General features: G+C 38.3%; 1 protein-coding gene across 1 annotated transcript in view; it reads right to left on the bottom strand.

Moving 5' to 3' along the window:
- The window catches only part of LOC115026478 (nck-associated protein 5-like), a 63,162-nt gene that overhangs the window by 17,381 nt on the left and 27,406 nt on the right, over positions 1 to 18,375 (bottom strand). The window contains exons 5-7 of the mRNA XM_029459323.1: positions 14,593 to 14,661; positions 10,685 to 10,723; positions 9,133 to 9,252 (exon numbers count right to left, since the gene is read on the bottom strand). Of these exons, the coding sequence (XP_029315183.1) occupies positions 9,133 to 9,252; positions 10,685 to 10,723; positions 14,593 to 14,661 (228 nt within the window). The remainder of the gene's footprint in view (positions 1 to 9,132; positions 9,253 to 10,684; positions 10,724 to 14,592; positions 14,662 to 18,375) is intronic.

The following is an 18,375-nucleotide window of genomic DNA, read 5'->3' as shown; positions in this document are numbered from 1 at the left end:
AAATTCAGGATTTACTATATAATATAGCTCAAATATAAAACCATTTAAACTTTACATTTCACTTTTTGGTTAAAACAGAAGAGCGCAAGCAAACATGTATCTATTTTCTGTAAGTATGTAAGTTAAACATTTTTATTTTATCTTTGATGACAGGATAAAGGACGGTCTCAGACAACTGTGTGGCATTTGGTTATGATTTTTAGGTAAATCTTGAGCTTGGCACGTGGCAAGGCGTCAAGATGCCTTAAAAAAGCACAAGGCAGAATTCTCGATTAGAAAAAGCCAGTGTCTAATGTCTTCGCTTCGTGGTTTATAGGTCTACTTTTCTGTAAAGGGTTACTGCTCTTACTTGTATGTTAGGAACTACTGGCACTATTCACTGGCATGCACCAGATTCTGTTTGCAGCGGTGCCATTTCTAATCAGAGGGACCCAAAGGTGTCAAAAGGGTTGTGACCCCATTTAAAATAGCATTGATCGTTTGCAAGGCTTCCATGGCCACCTTCCTCTCAAAGTCATTAGTGTCATCTGTTAGCAATAATTAATGTGAATAGGAAATAATTGCATAAGGGAGCCAGGGACTAAAGTGATTTGGTCTATTCATTGATATTCACCTATTATTTGATTATCCTTGCCAGCCTTTATTTTACGAGTACTGTGGGAGGAGGGCACTTTTGACCATGCTTGTGCGGATTAATCTTGGAACTAATTACAGTCAGCATGTCGAGGGGTATCTGAGATTTGAGTGATCCAGTTTAACAAAACCCTCAGAGTGGCGCTGTGCTTCAAGTCAAGGGCAAATTTGAGGGCTGTGGCGATGCTTTTCTCCCCTTCATATATTTCAATGTTCTTCCACTTTGTAAGATGACATTTCACAATATTTAATTTCTGTTCCATTAAGTTCAGACATGACTATTTTATAGGGTGAAAGAGGATTATGTCACTTTGATTGCAACAGCACCAAAGCAACTTCCAAATACATGTCATGTAGAACATTAGCTGAACATTTTATAATACAGAATAAACACTACCTGAGCGTTGGCAGACATCATCACTTCTCTGGATATAGTATATACCTAAACCTACTTTTGCACGTAACTTTCATCACGGTAAGTAATGAGTCCCGCTAGATCTATACAACATCAAATCAAACATGTAGTAGTGATCTATTTTTAAAGACAATATCCACAGCACATCTTTGCAGTTTTTCTGCTGTTACCATTTGTTCATTCAGATGTTCAGAAAGTTCTGTAAATAGAGAGATCACAAAAGATTTAAAAGCTTAGGACCAGGCTATTTCTACTTAAAAGTACATCTATGTCTTGACTAAAAGGAAAAGAAAGTGAATAAATAAATGAAAGTGCTAAAATGACTGTTGGATGATCCGAGACAAGAGTGGAGCACTTTATACTGTATCCATTTGTATGTTGTGCTATGTGAGTAATGCATTTTCTTCTCCTTCATATGGTTTATATTAGTAGTATTGTAATTTTACAAACCAGACCAGACCAGAGGGTCTGACACGAGGGTGTAGAATTGGGACATGTCCCTACCAATATCCAGAAACTACAGAATTGTCCCTAATTTAACCACTGTTGTCATGTCCGTCACTGTCTAGTCAATGTATTTGGTACACAAACGGTGAACACATCTCATTCTCTACTGCAAGTCCCACTTCCCTAACCCAGCATCGCTAAAAGGTTTGGCTTTGCCGTTTGTTTCTTGCTAAGGTTTGTGTGAGAGGCTGTGGCTACATCTGGTTAGGAACGCCAAAGCTTCATCAACTAGATAAGAGAGGAAGACACCATTCATATACTGAGCACAAAAATACATCTCATATTCAGTAACATTGTATTTTATATTTCAGCACTGTGCGGTCCCATATAATACCGGGACAGGTGCCAACCCAAATGTGTGTGTGTGTGTGTGTGTGTGTGTGTGTCTCTCTCTCTCTCTCTCTCTCTCTCTCTCTCTCTCTCTCTGGCAACTTGGGCAATAGTAAATTGCTGTAATACTCTTTGAGAATTACAACATAGCTTCATGGGAGGGATTGTACCCAGTAATCATCACTGTGTATATTTCAAGGCCGTGGACACAGCCTGGCATAAAGACAGGCTGTGAGTAAATAAATCCTACTATCCCTGCGTCTATCCAGCCCTCTCTGTCACAATAACACAGCTCCATGTCAGCTGGTGGGGCTCCAGCTTATGAAGGCTTCTCCACAGAGCATAAGCTATTATTCTGATGCTTTTATCACAAGCAACTCACAGCACCATGACTTCACACATTTTCATGTTAGATTTCGTAGTGAAAATCTAACAGCTAACCCTGGCAGTTCTGGAGATCTCTCTACCAACTAAACTATAATGGCTGTTCGCACTATCAGTGTGCTCAGACATGCATCTGCCCAGCGGTGCTGCCAGGAGGGGTTCATACTTCTGGAGTTTGGAATTTATATTGTGCGTGTTTGCAAGCAAGCTTTAAGCAGAAGTGCACCTGTACTCACTGCCACACTCTAACCTCCTAAATTGTTATTTTGTTGTTAATTTTGAGATTAAACAAACAATTCTGTCTGGGTGATCAAAGTACTGTACATTCTTCACTCATGTTAAATAGAGTCACACAATTATGTAAGTAGCTTAAGTGGAAATAGTCAACTTATCATTATGAAGTAAATGCTGATTGCACAATGTAATGGCTGTAGAATAATGACACCGTCTGCGTTTAGATTGGTTCTATAAGCCTCGCCCTCACAATGCATATTTGTCTGCCACCAGGACACGCTGTGTTGTTGGTAGATCCGAGAAAAACTGTCTCTGTGACAGCGGCGCCAACACAAACACTGGGGCAAACACTGGTCAATAGTCAGTAGTGTGCTTTTTATAAACATTCACATTTCACTCCTTTTTTGAGGCAAGTATTTATTTAAAAGGGGAAAACGGTGTGAAATCATGGCTTGGGCGATATTGAAGAGGTAATTCGCTATTAAGCCATTTTCAGATTCACTGCCACTGAAACAGACTGCTGATCAACAGACCATTTAGATACAAGGACAATGCTTCCATGGACTTTTGAGTTCACTTTAAATTTCACAATCTCATCCAAATTCGTCCATGCGTCCCCGAGCCGCCCAAAGCAAGGTTACACTCACTCAGCAGCTCGTCCGACCACAGTCTTCTCCGCTCTTATCTTTGAAACAGTTACCATCTTCACTGCTCTCACCTCATTCACTATCACACGCACCGACTACCACCTCCTTGTCTTCAGGCCTGGTCATTAATACTTCCCGCTCATCTACACCGAGACTGTCTTTCTTTTTCATGTCTCCTTCACCTCCTCTGCTCTCTTTCGTCGTGCTGCTCAGTGTTTTGCCTGCTGGGCTGGGCACTAACTAGATGCACTGATGTTCACTTTGGTGTCAGAATAGAGACCAGTTTGAGTGTTGAGTGTTGCTCTGCCGCTGAATTCCAGTAACATCATGAGAGAGGACCCTGTCACAGTGACAGCAGACTTTTAACAGCTAGGACTCTTTGGCACAGAGACACAGGGAGAAGATGTTGCTGTAGTAAACAGTCCCATCATTTATTGAGACTTCCAGAGTCACAGTGTTATTATAGAAATAAAGTAACACATTGTCAGAGCTTGTCTGAACAATGGATCCTGTGAATGTATTGACTCTACAACCATTGCATAGCCTCGTCTACGGCATCTGTAACTCAGTAGGCAGGAATGACAGACGCAATATCGGCCTGATAGATCTTTGCTAGACCGTCACCTTAATACCAGCTGTGTTCCTCCCTTTGTGCGCAGCGAGCGGGAGAGAAAACAATGTTGTTTTTGAATGTTTAAAGGTCAACAAGTATGTATTGAGGATGAATATGTCTTACTTTTGAACAGACAATTACAGAGCTGTGTCACTTGTGTGTGTGTGTTTGAGAGAGAGGGGAAGAGAAGGTGGACTATTGAACGCAATGTTTCTGTAAGTTACGAATGAAGCTTTGAACTATGCAGTACAGCCGTCTACGAGTGATAAAGATTTCATTAATAATTTTACGAAACAATGGAGACTCTACAGTTGATATTGGAAGCATCTCCTCCACCATGTAACCAGCTACAAGTGTGTTCATTTTCCTTGGCTGAACTAAAAGCTAGTCGTTGCTGTTTCGGAGCTGTAGCACCGCCATCGTCCTCCTCCATCCTCCTCGCCACCACTGTTGTGGAGCTGTAGCACCGCCATCGTCCTCCTCCATCCTCCTCGCCACCACTGTTGTGGAGCTGTAGCACCGCCATCGTCCTCCTCCATCCTCCTCGCCACCACTGTTGTCTTTTTTTTTGTCTTGTAAGGGATTACTTATTTGAAAACGTAACTAAATAATAGATTACTTGAATTTCAAACTAATTAAATTACCCGTAACAACTACAAAGTAATCTGAGTACACTCCCACACAGTGGGGAAATACTACATAGTGGATGTGCTGGTGTTGAAAAGGGAATTTTTAACGTATCCTAACCATCTTATATTAGTGCTCACTTGACTCTGAACTTGAACTTTTGCACATTCCCTCTGTAAAATGCACAGATTAGAAACTATATTAAAAAGTATTAAAATTGTTCCCAGTGTCTCTCTCTTTATCTTTTGTGTGTTGTGCATTGCAATGTACCACACCTCGCTGTAACCTCGCTCAGAGTCAGTCAACCTGACTGGGAACCGGTGTGCCGTAACAGAGATAAGGAATCTAACAAGCATACCTTGCAGTGAAAAACAAACTTTCCCTTTTTTGTAGTGCATACATAATTACCTCTGTGTTATCGGGCACATTGATACACAGCCAGTGTTGTGTCTGCGATCTGAAAACCCTCCCTCTCTGATGGGGAGAGTGAAATGACCTGTGTGTCCTCTTACCTACACATTCATTAACCTCTCTAAACATCCCAGCCTTCAGTGAATTCATCTTTTCACCACACATTTCTTAGCTGCTGCAGGTGGTCACAGCAGGAAATCACATCTGTAACCTTTTCGCTAGAAGACAATTAAAATGCCCTAAACCTTGAAATCAATGATTAAAATGCAAGGCTTGCTCTCAAAACTTTTGTTTGTGACTTTTCTGCACACAAATATAACAACTTTATTTAATATTCAAGCTTTAGGCGTGAGATAATTATCTTACACTACTAATGTAGCCTCCTGAATAGCTGGGAAACGCTGCATTAGAGAATCAAAGGCAGCATTTGGCAAATACTTTTTCTTTCTCATGCTTCCAGCAATGTTGTGTTATTAACATTTTGTTCTGTTGTAAGAAAACATCCTGCATATTAAAACACTAAAACGATCTTGTAAGATTTGGAATTCACCTTCCACAGTAACTAATGTATGACTGAGAATGATCTAATTACTATAAGTATTTTCTTTTCTATAACTGACTCAAATGATTTACAAATGACAGTATTCGTAACAGAAAGACCTGGCTCAACCAAGATAAAGGCCAACTGTCCAACTAATAATAGTTTGAGTCAGCAGTAAATTAACAATGAGCCTTGTTTAATTAGAAAAATGTCTGCAAATACAATACTATACAATACTCCTTTCCAGCTGAGCAGCTGAGCATTGATACATACAGTTCTCCTACAAAGACAGAATCCCTCTTTTAGCGGCATCTGCAAATTTGACCTAGAGAAAAGGTTAAAGATGAAGGACATCACTTCCTGCTTTGCTTGCCTTTCAGCATACTTAATGACCTGGTGTTGGAATTCTTAGACTTTTCATGGCAACTTCCATGAAGCTGGAAACAGACATTTCTGCAGTATTCATACAGTTTATCCAAATGTGTTAATTATCAATTCTGTCTGTGATGTCAAACGGGTCCCCTGAATACAGAGAGCCTGAGTTTGTCAGAGGAGAGGAATCATGCTGAGAACCCTGACAATCCAAAGAGACCTTTAGTAACAAAGCAACTTGAAGCTTCTCGCCTGCCTTCTGCATAATGATTCTCTGCTAGAGACAAAAGGGTCATTTCATCAGAATTTGAGTAATTTAGAAATGTTTTGGGTGAAATCCCTGCCACTGCTCTAATCAAGGACAATAATGGATCAAAGTTTAAGTTGTGGCCTATGAAGAAAGAGAGTCAATACAAATCTAGATTTAATAAGTGAAAGTCATACATTTTATTGGCCAGATACATTCAATTTTGTATTTAGGCCATTGATAAAATATGTATTAGCTGTCAATCTAACTTCACTTCACAATGAATTGTAAAACTGTACCCTACACATAAAGTTTACCACAAGTTATAAGTAAACTCATGTACTCTACGAAGAAGTTTCATCAGACAGCCAAAGTCTCAAATCACATGAATCTTCCCGTTGCAGACTCTGTGTTGTCGCATGAAAACCTGCATTTTCATGGTCATTTCAAACTGTGTAAAGGATGACAATTCTGTGAGAAACGAGGACGTACATGAAGGTGTGTGTGTGTGCACTATAGAATGATTTTGATGCTGTAATGTCCAGAAAAGCCCGTTCATAAGTTTCCTATGTGCAATGGTAATATAACTTATATACTGTAGGTATATTTCTCAACAAGGAATGACTTTGTTGATTAATTGTATTTGGCACAACATTTGTTTGGTTAGCAGTTTGAGTCAATGCCTCAAAGGAGGTGTTGAACGTCAAAAGCATTAGAGTTGGCTACCTTTGAACAATATATAAGCACACAGCTGGTCTGTAAACGGTCAAAACTAAGTTTTGTCTCTGATATTCATATTCCATAGAATAAAAAATGCTCCTGAACCTGACTTGCTCCAGATATCTTATCTGACGAGGTTTGAATCTTCTTTTTGGATAACTGGGGTTTGGGTGCATTGATAAGAAAATGAAATAACCAAATTTAACACATTCAAAACACTATTTTAGTGTGGACATTTTATTTTTTTCATTCCGGGACCCTGGACTACATGCAACCAGACAAGAATAATGAAGGCATGTTGACAAGCAGCAGACAGACTGCACCAGTATTTGCAGAAATGTAGCAGCACAGCAGATACTTTAAGTGTGTCATGTGTTTGTAATTGGCTTCAGTATTGCTGCTGGTGCAATGACAGTGAGAGATCCTCATTGCAGTCCAATAACCCAACTTTCCTGTCAATTACAGCTTACACGTCTTTGAAGATGAAAGGCTAACAAGCTGGGCTCAACCATCCCTGTCGGGGCTTTTCTTCCAATATTCAGCTCAGAATGCAAAATCTTCTGTCCATAAAAATAATCATCTATCATCAATTATTCATGGTAGAGCTGGCCACTTGACCTTACACTCATAGGTTTCACAACAGGACACATGTTTATCCATTACAACAGATTACAAACAGATGTCTTCTATAACAAAAGAAATCTACTAGTATTATGATTGGATAGAAAGCATTCACATTTTGAATATACTTCAGATCAAAATGGATTTGATGACTTTAAAACGTGTCTATGCAGCCAGCACTGTGTAGGCTGAAATCTTCCTCATTACTGTCAAACGCTGATCAAAGCAGCCAAATGTAGCCCGTCAGCAAGATGGCGTAAATAAACCTCAAAATACCTTTAATAATTCTAAAAAATACTGAATCAGCCAACCTGTGGATCGAAGGATTGCAGGAGGAAAAGGTTAAAAACACAAGTTTACCACGCCTCCTTGAAAGATGGACATTTGTTTGAACGAGCATCAGTGAAATGTTAAACAACAAAGTTGGTCACCAACAGTGACAACTGATAACAACTGATAGCAGCATTTGACAAATTAAGAAAAACGTTCTTTTGCATAACCTCCTTGATTGTTATTACTGTCGTGTCCTAAAGACACGCACATTTCCGTCTGTATTTAATTAACTTCTCTGCGATGCCTACCCCTCGCCTTGGTGACATATCTGGTAACCAAAACACCTTTCCAAGGCTTTTGCTTAACATTTTGTTGCAACTTTAATGCAAGATAATAAGGAAACAAATCAGTGCAGGGATCATGGCTGTGTGAGTGCCATAGTGCTGAAAGAATGTTATAATCATCACGTGCTGGTGATATTTAAGATTGACTGTGTAGTGGAGGTAACAACCTAAAGCTAAACTTGAAGCTGCATTAAAGCTGGGACAGACCACTTTGGAGAAACCAGCAAAAGTAAGCAAGATTTAGAAAATATCCAACCAAGAAAAAACCTAGCTCTTCCCTTCGATGCTATTCCCCTCAAAACACATGAAAGTTCACTGCCTCGGTCTCCGCCAACTCATAACAAACATGTGTGGCTCTTTAGCTGCTAAATGCTCCACTATGTTTACCAGCTAGTTGCTAACTTTGTCTGTCTGCTCTTTGATGCTGGACAGGTTGGTGGGTTTTTAGAGATTCATTTGTCGTAAATAGACGCCTCTTGTGGTTGGAAACAATGATAGTGAGAGCTAGGCTTTCAAGCCAGGAAAACAAAACAATGAGCAAAAAGATGCTAAAATGCTAAAAGGTAGAGCTGAGGGAAACTGCAGAGTCGTGTAATAATTCTCTGTAGGTTTGTCACAACGAGCGACACCTGTCCAAGTACACATAGTCCTTTAATCCTTTTGTATAGAAATATTGATGAGTGCAGTTTTGAAGCTCTACAGTGCAGCTCAACAACTGAAGATGATACCTGACAGTAAAGAAGGCCCAGGTGTTAACCAGTTATCACTAGCGCATTATGGGGTTGAGAGCATTCCAATTAGAGAGACATGAGCAGCTCACTTTCCAGCTACAGTTGGATGAGAGGTCTGCCTCACTATTAAGCAAAATTGTGGCATGATTAGTAAATAATAATAAAATAAATTGGTGGTAAGGGAGGGTAATGCTCATGTGATGACCGACAGTGCTCTGGACTTGCCACTGACCACACTAGTTAAGAATGGAAGAACATGACGGCCAAACTATTCCATTTCCAATTCTAAATCCGACTGTAAATCTGTACATCCTTACAATTTAAATTGAATTGCACCCTGGGTAGATTTCTTTCTCATCGTAGTCCTTTTTAAAGTTTGTAACCTTTAGAAGTAGAGCACTGCTCATGTAAAATTCAAACAGCCTTAAAGCGGGGTAGGTCTGTCAGCGTCAGTTTGTATCTATCGTGCCATGCGTTCCTACCTGGGAGACAGGATTCGTGGACATTTTGACACGTTGTTGAAACAGAACACTCAATATGCGGTTTTGCTGCTCCAAGTCAAACACACGGGTCCGCAGCTTCACACATTCCTCTTTCAAGTCCTAGAAACCCCCCGGAGAGGAGAAAAATGGACAGATGAGTGCGACTGATGGGGATATTTCAGAGAACTACACGTGTACCAGATGGTAATGTAACAGGAACAGGACACAATACTGTATGCATCAAAGATGTGCATGACAGTGCTCTAAAACCTAGTCTACATTATGTTTTTTAAATGTTCACATTACAAGTGAGTGCTTTCTGTTTAAAAATACTGAGGTATACTCTGAGGTATTTAAAAAAGCAAGATGTGGTCTGGCACATTAATTACTGTATTGAGCATACACAACTGACTCCATATTCCAAGATGAAAAGTACATGAATATATGTAATCCTTCTAGTGAAGTGTTTTTAAAGTGCTCATGTGCTTCCATTTACTTACTGTAACTCCACTACATGTATCTGATGGCTGAAGCAGTTACTTTGCATCATAGGATCCAAATGTTCGGAGGCAAAAGGAACTTTTCTTTTTATCTTTTCTTTTGATACTTAAGTTCATTTTCCCAAATGTGTTTACACTTTTCAGTATATTGTTGATCCCATATTGAATGTTTGAATGTTTCTTTCACATTCATTTGTTATTCCACTGTGGTGGTACACACATTTACTTAAGTTATTAAAATGATAGTGAACTTAAATGATAGCCTCTTGGTCAAACTATTGGTATCAAAATCAGGACTACATTTTTCCAAATCATTTCTGAGGTTTCTCCCATCCTGGGGGCCTCCTTAATGATATTTGCAACATTAATAATTTAAATAATAAAAGATCAATACTTGCCGTCCATGTATCTATACAATATTGCCATGCAAAATATTGCAATACTATGCTGTATCAGTTCTTTCCCCACCTATAGTAGTTATGAAGCAGAAATGGGACAAAGTCATTGTTTTAACTAAGACTTGTGTTTTGGCTGTAAAGTCCACGTCAAGTTCAAGTCCTGAACTTTGAGTTTTTTGTCCTAAAGAAAACTGTATGTGTCCATCAAATTTAATGCCACTTTGGAATTTTACAGATTAAAAGCAATGTGATACATTTCTCAGACATAGTAAATGCTTTTGTGTAATTCCTAATTTTGAATTAACTTTATAACTTTTCACGTAAACTAGTCAGACGTGTCTCTGAGGCTGAGGCTGTCTATTTTCTGTCAACCAGTGTTTACATCCAAAGTGCTAACCGGAGGTTGGTGCTGGTCTGCCCTGACAAACAGAGCTACTTGTGTTATTAATACAATAAATAGATTCACTGCATGTTTTTACAACATACACTAGAATAAGGATTTAAGATTTAAGATCACGAGGTAAAACATGATGTGCTGCTAATCTTTCTTAATGTTAGTGACGTGCAGTTTCTTGCTGTGACGGTCATCATTTCTCTGATTGTAATGGTTGAATACTTTTACGATGTGTCAATGATGCAGAACGAACAACAAACCTTCTGTGTGAGGAGGGCCTGGACCACCTGGTTAGCCACCTTTGAAGAGACATATGAAAGGACAGTGAACATATGTTAAAATGTATTTAGAGTCTGGTCATTATTTTAATAAGTGTGGATTTCAGTGAATCTTTGAGATGCAGAGAGACTGTAAATGAAAATGACCCAGTACAAACACCATCAGAGAGAATCCTGAGGCTTGTAAGATCATGTGAGGACAAATTGACAGCTAGTTGCATCACAGAGTCAGATTTAGTGAAATCCGACAGCAGCTGCCTGCAGTATATCGAGACTTTCTCAGCACATAAATAAACCAAAATATAGTCATAAAAACTTTTTTAAAGAGAATGTTTCTTTTTGACCCTAAACAATTTATTGGCTTTCTTTGATGTAAAAACTCATTGAGAATGTTAACGGCCTATTAAAAAGAATTATCAGTGGTTACTACACGGTTTTATTTATATATGTATAGATATATAGATACAATGCTATATACAGTATAACAGTTCATTGCTATAGACGCCCTGATCATAGACACTAGAGCAGGGGTCCCCAACCACCGGGCCGCGGACCAGTGCCGGGCCTTAGATCATTAGGAACCGGGCCGCACACAAAGAATAAAACACTTTTTTTTGTGTTGGTAATATTTATTTACATTAGTCTGCAGGGTATTTTATTTTGAAAAATTATCACTTCCATCTGCACCTCTTTCCTGGCACTTGTCTTAGTCACAGTTTTTTTCATGCACCTATAAACCCACAAGCTAACAAAAATGAGTAAACAACAAACGTCGCTGGAGAGCTTCTTTGAAATGGGGGAAAGACCCAATGATGAGACAGCAGAAGACTCCAACACTACTATAATATGTGGCGACCGGCGAAGCCCTGAAACCTTCGCCACATGGGCCATTAAAAGACAAGCCTTTGCAGTTTTTTGAAAGAAAAAACGTGAACACCAAGGACATAAGCAATTATTGAAGGCCACCACTTCATCAAATGTGTCTGCACTGAGAGCATCATTCTAAGAAGCCCTTTACTATTGGTGAAGAGTTGATCCTGCCTGCTGCTAAGGACGGCACCATCACGAGGCGAATTGATGAAATAGCAGAAGACATCCAGGCTCAACTGTTGGAGGATTAATGACACTGTGTTTACGCAATCCAGGTGGACGAGTCCACCGATGTTGACAACAAGGGAATAATGCTCATTATATTATATATATTACAATGTAATAATAATATAATAAAGTGCATAATATCAAATGGAATAATTCAATTTACATTATATAAGTAATCATTTAATTATACGTTTTGTTATGCCTGCCCCCCCCGGTCCGTAGAAAAATGAAATAATAAACTATTTTTAGCCGAAGCAATAAAATCGTTTAAAAATCAATACAATCATTATTAAATCATTAATTTGTGTGAAATGATTGATTATTGGGTTAATTTTGCAATAATGACCAGCTTGCAGTACAGTTTCCATTACATACCCTGTAGCTACTATTATATAAAGAAAGAAGCGCCAAACTGCATCAACTACGCTGTGAAAGTGAAACTTCAAAACAACATGTTGTAATACGTCATACAAACAATTTCTTAAGGTTTTGGCAACAAAACCCCTTGGGTTAGGTTTTGGACAGAAATGTGGTTTTGGGTAAAAATAATTGTTTTTTGTCGCTCTTTTTACGAGATGACCTAAATTCCGCCTTTGCTGTGATAATTATTACGGTGGCTAGAGGTCACTATCAACCGATAAGATGATAAAACCCTTCTGACTTGCTTCTGTAAGGCTGATAACCCCTGATAGAGAGAGATATTTAATCGGCTGATAACATTCAAAGCGGCAGATGTAACTGGGATTAGATTGATCAAACTTTTATATCAAAATGTTGAAGAAATCTTTTTTCTTTCTTGGTTTAGTTTGTATTGTGAATATAAAACAGTATAATCTGAAATGATATGAATTAATCTTTCTTTCCTGCTTGTTATATTTCTGAAGCAGGAGCATACATTATACCTACATTATACCATGACACTGGAATAATAACTATGTTTCTACTTTTGTGTGTCGCAAAACGATTTCCCTTTGCCTCTTTCATCTATCAAAACGACTTGCCTCAGCTCGTTCGGACTATGACAGGAAGGCTTCTGAATGCTTTCCCCAACAAGATTAATGTGCATAATAAGACTGAGAAGCAGGAGAACAGAAATTCATCAAACAGCTGAAACCCTAAAATTTCTGTCCTCAACCAGAATATGTTAAATTCTCATGGGCAGCAATCTCCATGGTAACAAGCCCATTAGTGAAGCCTACTAAAAAGATTAAGTGCAGCAGTCTTGGTGGCTGGAGAGAGATTAGGGAAAGACTGGGAAAGAGATGGAGAGACAATCAAAATGAGAAAAGGAGAGGGAAGGAGTGCAGGCGCTGGGAGTCGGTCCTCCTGAGCGGTGAGGCTCGATCCTCCAGCTCTCATTCACAAATCGGCCATCACTCTGATGTTCCCTTCTCTTGGCTTTCGTCTATGGACCACACCAACACTATAGATGATAGTCTGATTTTGTATGTGTCTCTTCGCTAGCTAGAAGTTGATGATCATCTCTGACCAATGGATACATTTGTCTGGCCTGAAGATAAAAGTTAAAGTAATACAGTTCAACATTTTGAGAAATTTGCTTATTCAATTTCCTTTAAAGAGAGGGGAGACATTTGATACCACTCTCATATCTGTGATAAGTAAGGAGCTAGAGTTAGGTTAGCCTAGCTTAACATAAAATCTAGAATCTGGTGAAAACAGCTAGCCATGTCTAAAGTCACCAGACAACACGTCGGAAGCTCTTAATTTGACTTAATAACACATTATGTCTTGTTTATTTAATTTGAACTGTCGTCAAATAGGCATGTAGTCTGGTGTATATGCTAAATCAGAAGCTACAGCCAGGAGACGATTATCTTAATTTAGCCTAAAGACTGAAAGCAGGGTGAAACAGCTAGGTTACGTTAGCTGGGTTCAGTCCACACGCTTCTAAAACTCATTCATTCACATATTCTATCTAGTTTGTTCAACTTGTACAAAAAAATAGACTAGACATAAAAATGAACTACTTGTCGTTATTACTCTTTGGTATTTTTACATATTAAACAAATAAGATATATGCTAACATGTTGAAGGGGAACACTGATTCCATACATCAGAGTCCATCTCCGGCTCCATTTGCATTGTGGGTTATGGCGCAAGGAAGAAGAATGCGTGCAATGAAAAAGACGATATCTCTAGTTTGACTGCATCAATGACAAATCAGTGGAGTACTCTTTTATTTATCGACCTTAGAAGCACTGGTAGCCAGATTTAGCTACCTTTCAACAGAGCCAGGTTAGCTGTTCCATCTTGCCTCTAATCTTTATGCTAAGCTAAGGAACCACATCCTGGCTCCAGCTTCACCCTAAAGGTAGGGATTTAGTTATTTCCCCATGTATTCAGAATTAGATATCGATAAGCATATAGCTGATGTTTAACTCTCGTAGTGATCATTTTCCTATTTCCACGCCTGTTGATGGTTATGTGGTTTCTCTAAATGCATTGGATTACAACAAATAACCTGCAAGGCTGTTCTCTAGAACTCATGTTCACAGTACTGTATAATACTAATAGCATTATATTGACATTGTGGAAACATGACAGCAGTGATATTTTGCACAGATCGGACATGTTTTCACTGACATGAGATAAAAACCTGTACAGATATGGAATATTTCCAATACAAGATAAAATAAATGTGAATTCAAGTATGAACATTTGTTGTGGAACATTGTGGAGAGTAACCGTAAAAGCAATTACAATAATATATACAGTTACACTATATTTTACATGACAGGACATGTTTGTGCAGTGACAACATTAACACTCACCTCATCCAGACAGCGTTCGTACTGCTTCCTCTGAATGTCGTTTTCCATTGACAGAGCAGAGTTCTCAGCCTGTACAGACAAAACACAGACGGATAAACTGCATGAATTACAGTTAATACTTTTGAACGTGCTGCCATGTCAGTGTCCAAATAGATTTCAGAAAAAGTTCCATAGTCAAATACACGTGATGAATGATATGGTCATTCCTGCAAAAGACAAATGTAAAATTGGATTACTGTGAGCTTTTGATGATATGTTCTTAGACATCAGACAGATAGATCAAGAGTTATCTTCCTGCAGCACTCTAGGATTTGCAGGTTCACTGGAGAAAAATGGTTCTTTAAATTTCAGGCATCCAAACTCCATCCTGCAGACCTCAGCTGTGTCTGTAAGGCTCACTTGAGGTACCCCAGGTATAATTCAATTACTGCCAGAGGTTTTGCACAACAGGGAACAGAAGCCATTCTGGGAACTCAGGAGGTGACTTTTCACTGCAATAAATAATCCAGTAAATCTTAAAGGCTGGGCTACCTAAGATGGCTTGTTTTCACTGAAGTGCTTTGGGCAACTTCTTTGAACAACAGGCTCACATAAAATCACAGGAATGACTGATAATGACAGGAGTGAGGCTGCAGGGTTTAAAGAAGTTGTCACCTCACACAGCCTAACATTGTCTTCAAACTCAGCCTGGTCTTCTAAAAATTACGTTCCCAGACAACAAAACTGCATTTTCAATTACGGTGTGAAGGAAACGTATTATCTCCCGGATTATGTTTTTGATGTATCACAAATGCGTTTGTATTTAAAGGTTCAATGTGTAGTTACGAGCCACCTGCTCCTGTACTACTGGCTCCATACAATCTAAATTCATCAATCATCAAAACCATCAGTTATTAAAAAACAACTAGAGTATGTTAACCTGTTTATATTTTAGATGTAGTAGTTTGTCATGTTGTAATGCATTCTTTATATTGTGCATTGTATTCTACAGTTATATATCTCTCTCTTCTAGTGTTAATATATTTTGATATCTCTGCAACACAACACAGAGACGTTTTTGACATACCGTCAACACTGATAGCTCTTCACACTCTGCTGATAATGTTAGTTCATTGTTTAAGTTGAAATTCTGACAGATCGTCCACATTGAACCTTTAAGGTCGCTGTACAAAACAGGCCAGGGCTGATGGATGGGTCAAACATACAAACACAGGACACTGCAGCGTGTCACTAAAAGTCATAACTTAAGTTACATGAGATACTTGTTTTAGGCCGAACCTCTAAACAAGTAGTATTTTTGCCTAACTTGATCTAGTGCTGTAGATTTGTTGTGTTTTTGTTTTGTTTTGTTTGAATTTACAACGTTTACCAAGTGTTTAAAACTGCGACTGTAATCTAGTGGAAATTCCTTTCCCTCAAAACATAATTGAGAATACGGTTTAGCTGTTTGTAAATGTACTTTTTAGAAGACAGATTTGTCAAACTAACCCAATCCAAAGATAATCACCACAGTATTTTAACCTGGTTCAAATGATACAGATTAATATCCTGAAACTGATGACAATCAACCACACACAATTGTTCTGACTCTTACGAAGGAATGTTAGGACAGTATTTAAAAGGCCACACACCAGCCTGAAGGCTTGCGGCTGGTGTGTGTAAAGGTCAGGGATGTCCAAGTTATGAGTTTGATCTTTAGTGTTTGAGCCTTATGTAGTATGTGTTATGTGAGCTCACACTTGCTTTTGATGTGACAGTACCCGATTATACATTTATTTGAATATTTGATCAATTGATTGAATATATGATAAAGTAGATTGCAAGTAAAAAAAAAAAAACTATTAATATGTCAATATATATTGTATTTAGGCTTAAAATATCACTTTTGACAACTGTTTTTGCATCTGCAAAATGTATTACTTCTGCAAAAATGATCCAGAATGTGAAAATAAATCACTTGGTAAGATACAAATGTTTGTGTTTACTGCCATGCTCACTCATCCTTGTTTTTGCGCAGTTAACATGGCTGATCTGCAGCGAGCGTCGCATCAATCAGTGTTTTAGGCTTAACTGTCATATTCCACTGAATTTTGGTTGAGGAGCTGCGAGGAGTCAGCGACTTCTACTCGGTCAAAAAAGCACATCAAGCTCAGTTTGTTTTTATTATTCATCTTTTCACTCTTATTTATGGTTCTTGAAGCATTTCTTTTTTCATTTTTCATGGTAGATTATATGAAAGGTACCCAAGTGTGCCATAATGACTGGAAAGTAGTTTCCAACTAAATAAAAGACCTTGTAAGGTTTCTCCAGTTCAGCATTAAAGTTTCATTATAAATGTGGGTAAAATAAAGTCAGCCACCATGAAGAGGCAACGGCGTGAAAACCACAAAATACATTCAAAATGATCCATTAGACTCAAGAAAGTAGACAAGAACATGTCTATAATTTAAGGCACTTTATTCCAAAAGATCATCACTAATGACAAAGTGCTTATGAAGACTTTCTAAGTATTAGACCACAGTATTAACGCAGGAAATTGAATATGACTGAAATATGACTGAAATGGTGGTATGGTGGATGGTGAAAGTTCAGCATCATCCATGCTGGTAATTACTTGAACTTGCACACAATTTTTGTGACATTATCAGGATGCAATGCAACATGTAAGACTTTGTAGTGGATGCACATACGGTGTAGAATGCATGTTGCATGCAGTCATTTACTAAAATAATGAAAATCTGCCAATGTATTTGTTGTTTGGCCAGATTCATTTTAATCCTTTGTTTGGTTTTCTATTTCTTCACAGGCTTTTAGCAGAGTCACTACACGTCTTAGCTCGGCATGCCATATATTGTTATTTTTAGAATACGTTTGATTCCTTATAAATGCCATCAATTTGCATGGGAGTTGTACTCGGTTTTTGTCTGTATGTCCTCGGGTTTTTGAAAACACAGTAAATATGAATCAATATATGTCACTGTTCCAGGAATATAATAACCATGTTAATTAGCTTATATTTACATTTTGGCTTTTTGGCACCACTAAAAGTATGCAGAATAAGCTATTAGCCGTACCGGTTTGTAATGTACCCGTGGATGTGCAGACTGGATTACTTTGATACTGAAGAAAACCAAGTTATAAGGAGCATGTCTTTTTACCTTTATTTCTAAGGGGATTTATGGAGGTTTATTCACAAATTTAATAATGATAATGATATTTTCAGAAACTGTTAGTCGCAGACAAACTAAAGGTAAGTGTCTATGTGTTTGAGTTATGACTCTAAGAAAGAGTGTGATGTACAATATTTACAATGATGATGAAAAGTTTTGTTCAGGGCTTCATGAAATCTCAATATATTTAATTTAGTCTTTTTCAAGTCGCTAAGCTACACTTTAACTGTGACATAATTTCTCGACATTCATAGCGATAGAATGAACATACCAGGAAACAGCGCAGTGAATTTCTCACTGTGATAACCTGTTGAAGGAGTTTAGTATTTAACTCACAGACACCTCTTGTTTCTATTGCAGATGTTTAATTAAATGAAGCCTTCAATGTCTCCAGAGATCAGCAGTAAGGCAACACATCCAATAACCTGACTCTGCCGAGAGTAACACCAATAATAACTTACTTTAAAACTTGTTTTGGGTTTAATGAGTTCACTCCTTATCAGCCAAGAAGAGCTTGTTTCATATACTGTGTGTTGTAAACGAGCGCCTTGGCTACAGCAAAGGTTCCAAATGTGGTAAAAGTGTGATTATGAAATTCTACAGGTCAAAAAAA

The sequence above is a fragment of the Cottoperca gobio genome, chromosome 21 (genome assembly GCF_900634415.1).
Source record: "Cottoperca gobio chromosome 21, fCotGob3.1, whole genome shotgun sequence".
In the NCBI taxonomy this organism is placed as follows: domain Eukaryota; kingdom Metazoa; phylum Chordata; class Actinopteri; order Perciformes; family Bovichtidae; genus Cottoperca; species Cottoperca gobio.
The sequence above is the reverse complement of the archived record's forward strand: the minus strand, read 5'-3'. Positions and strand labels throughout refer to the sequence as shown.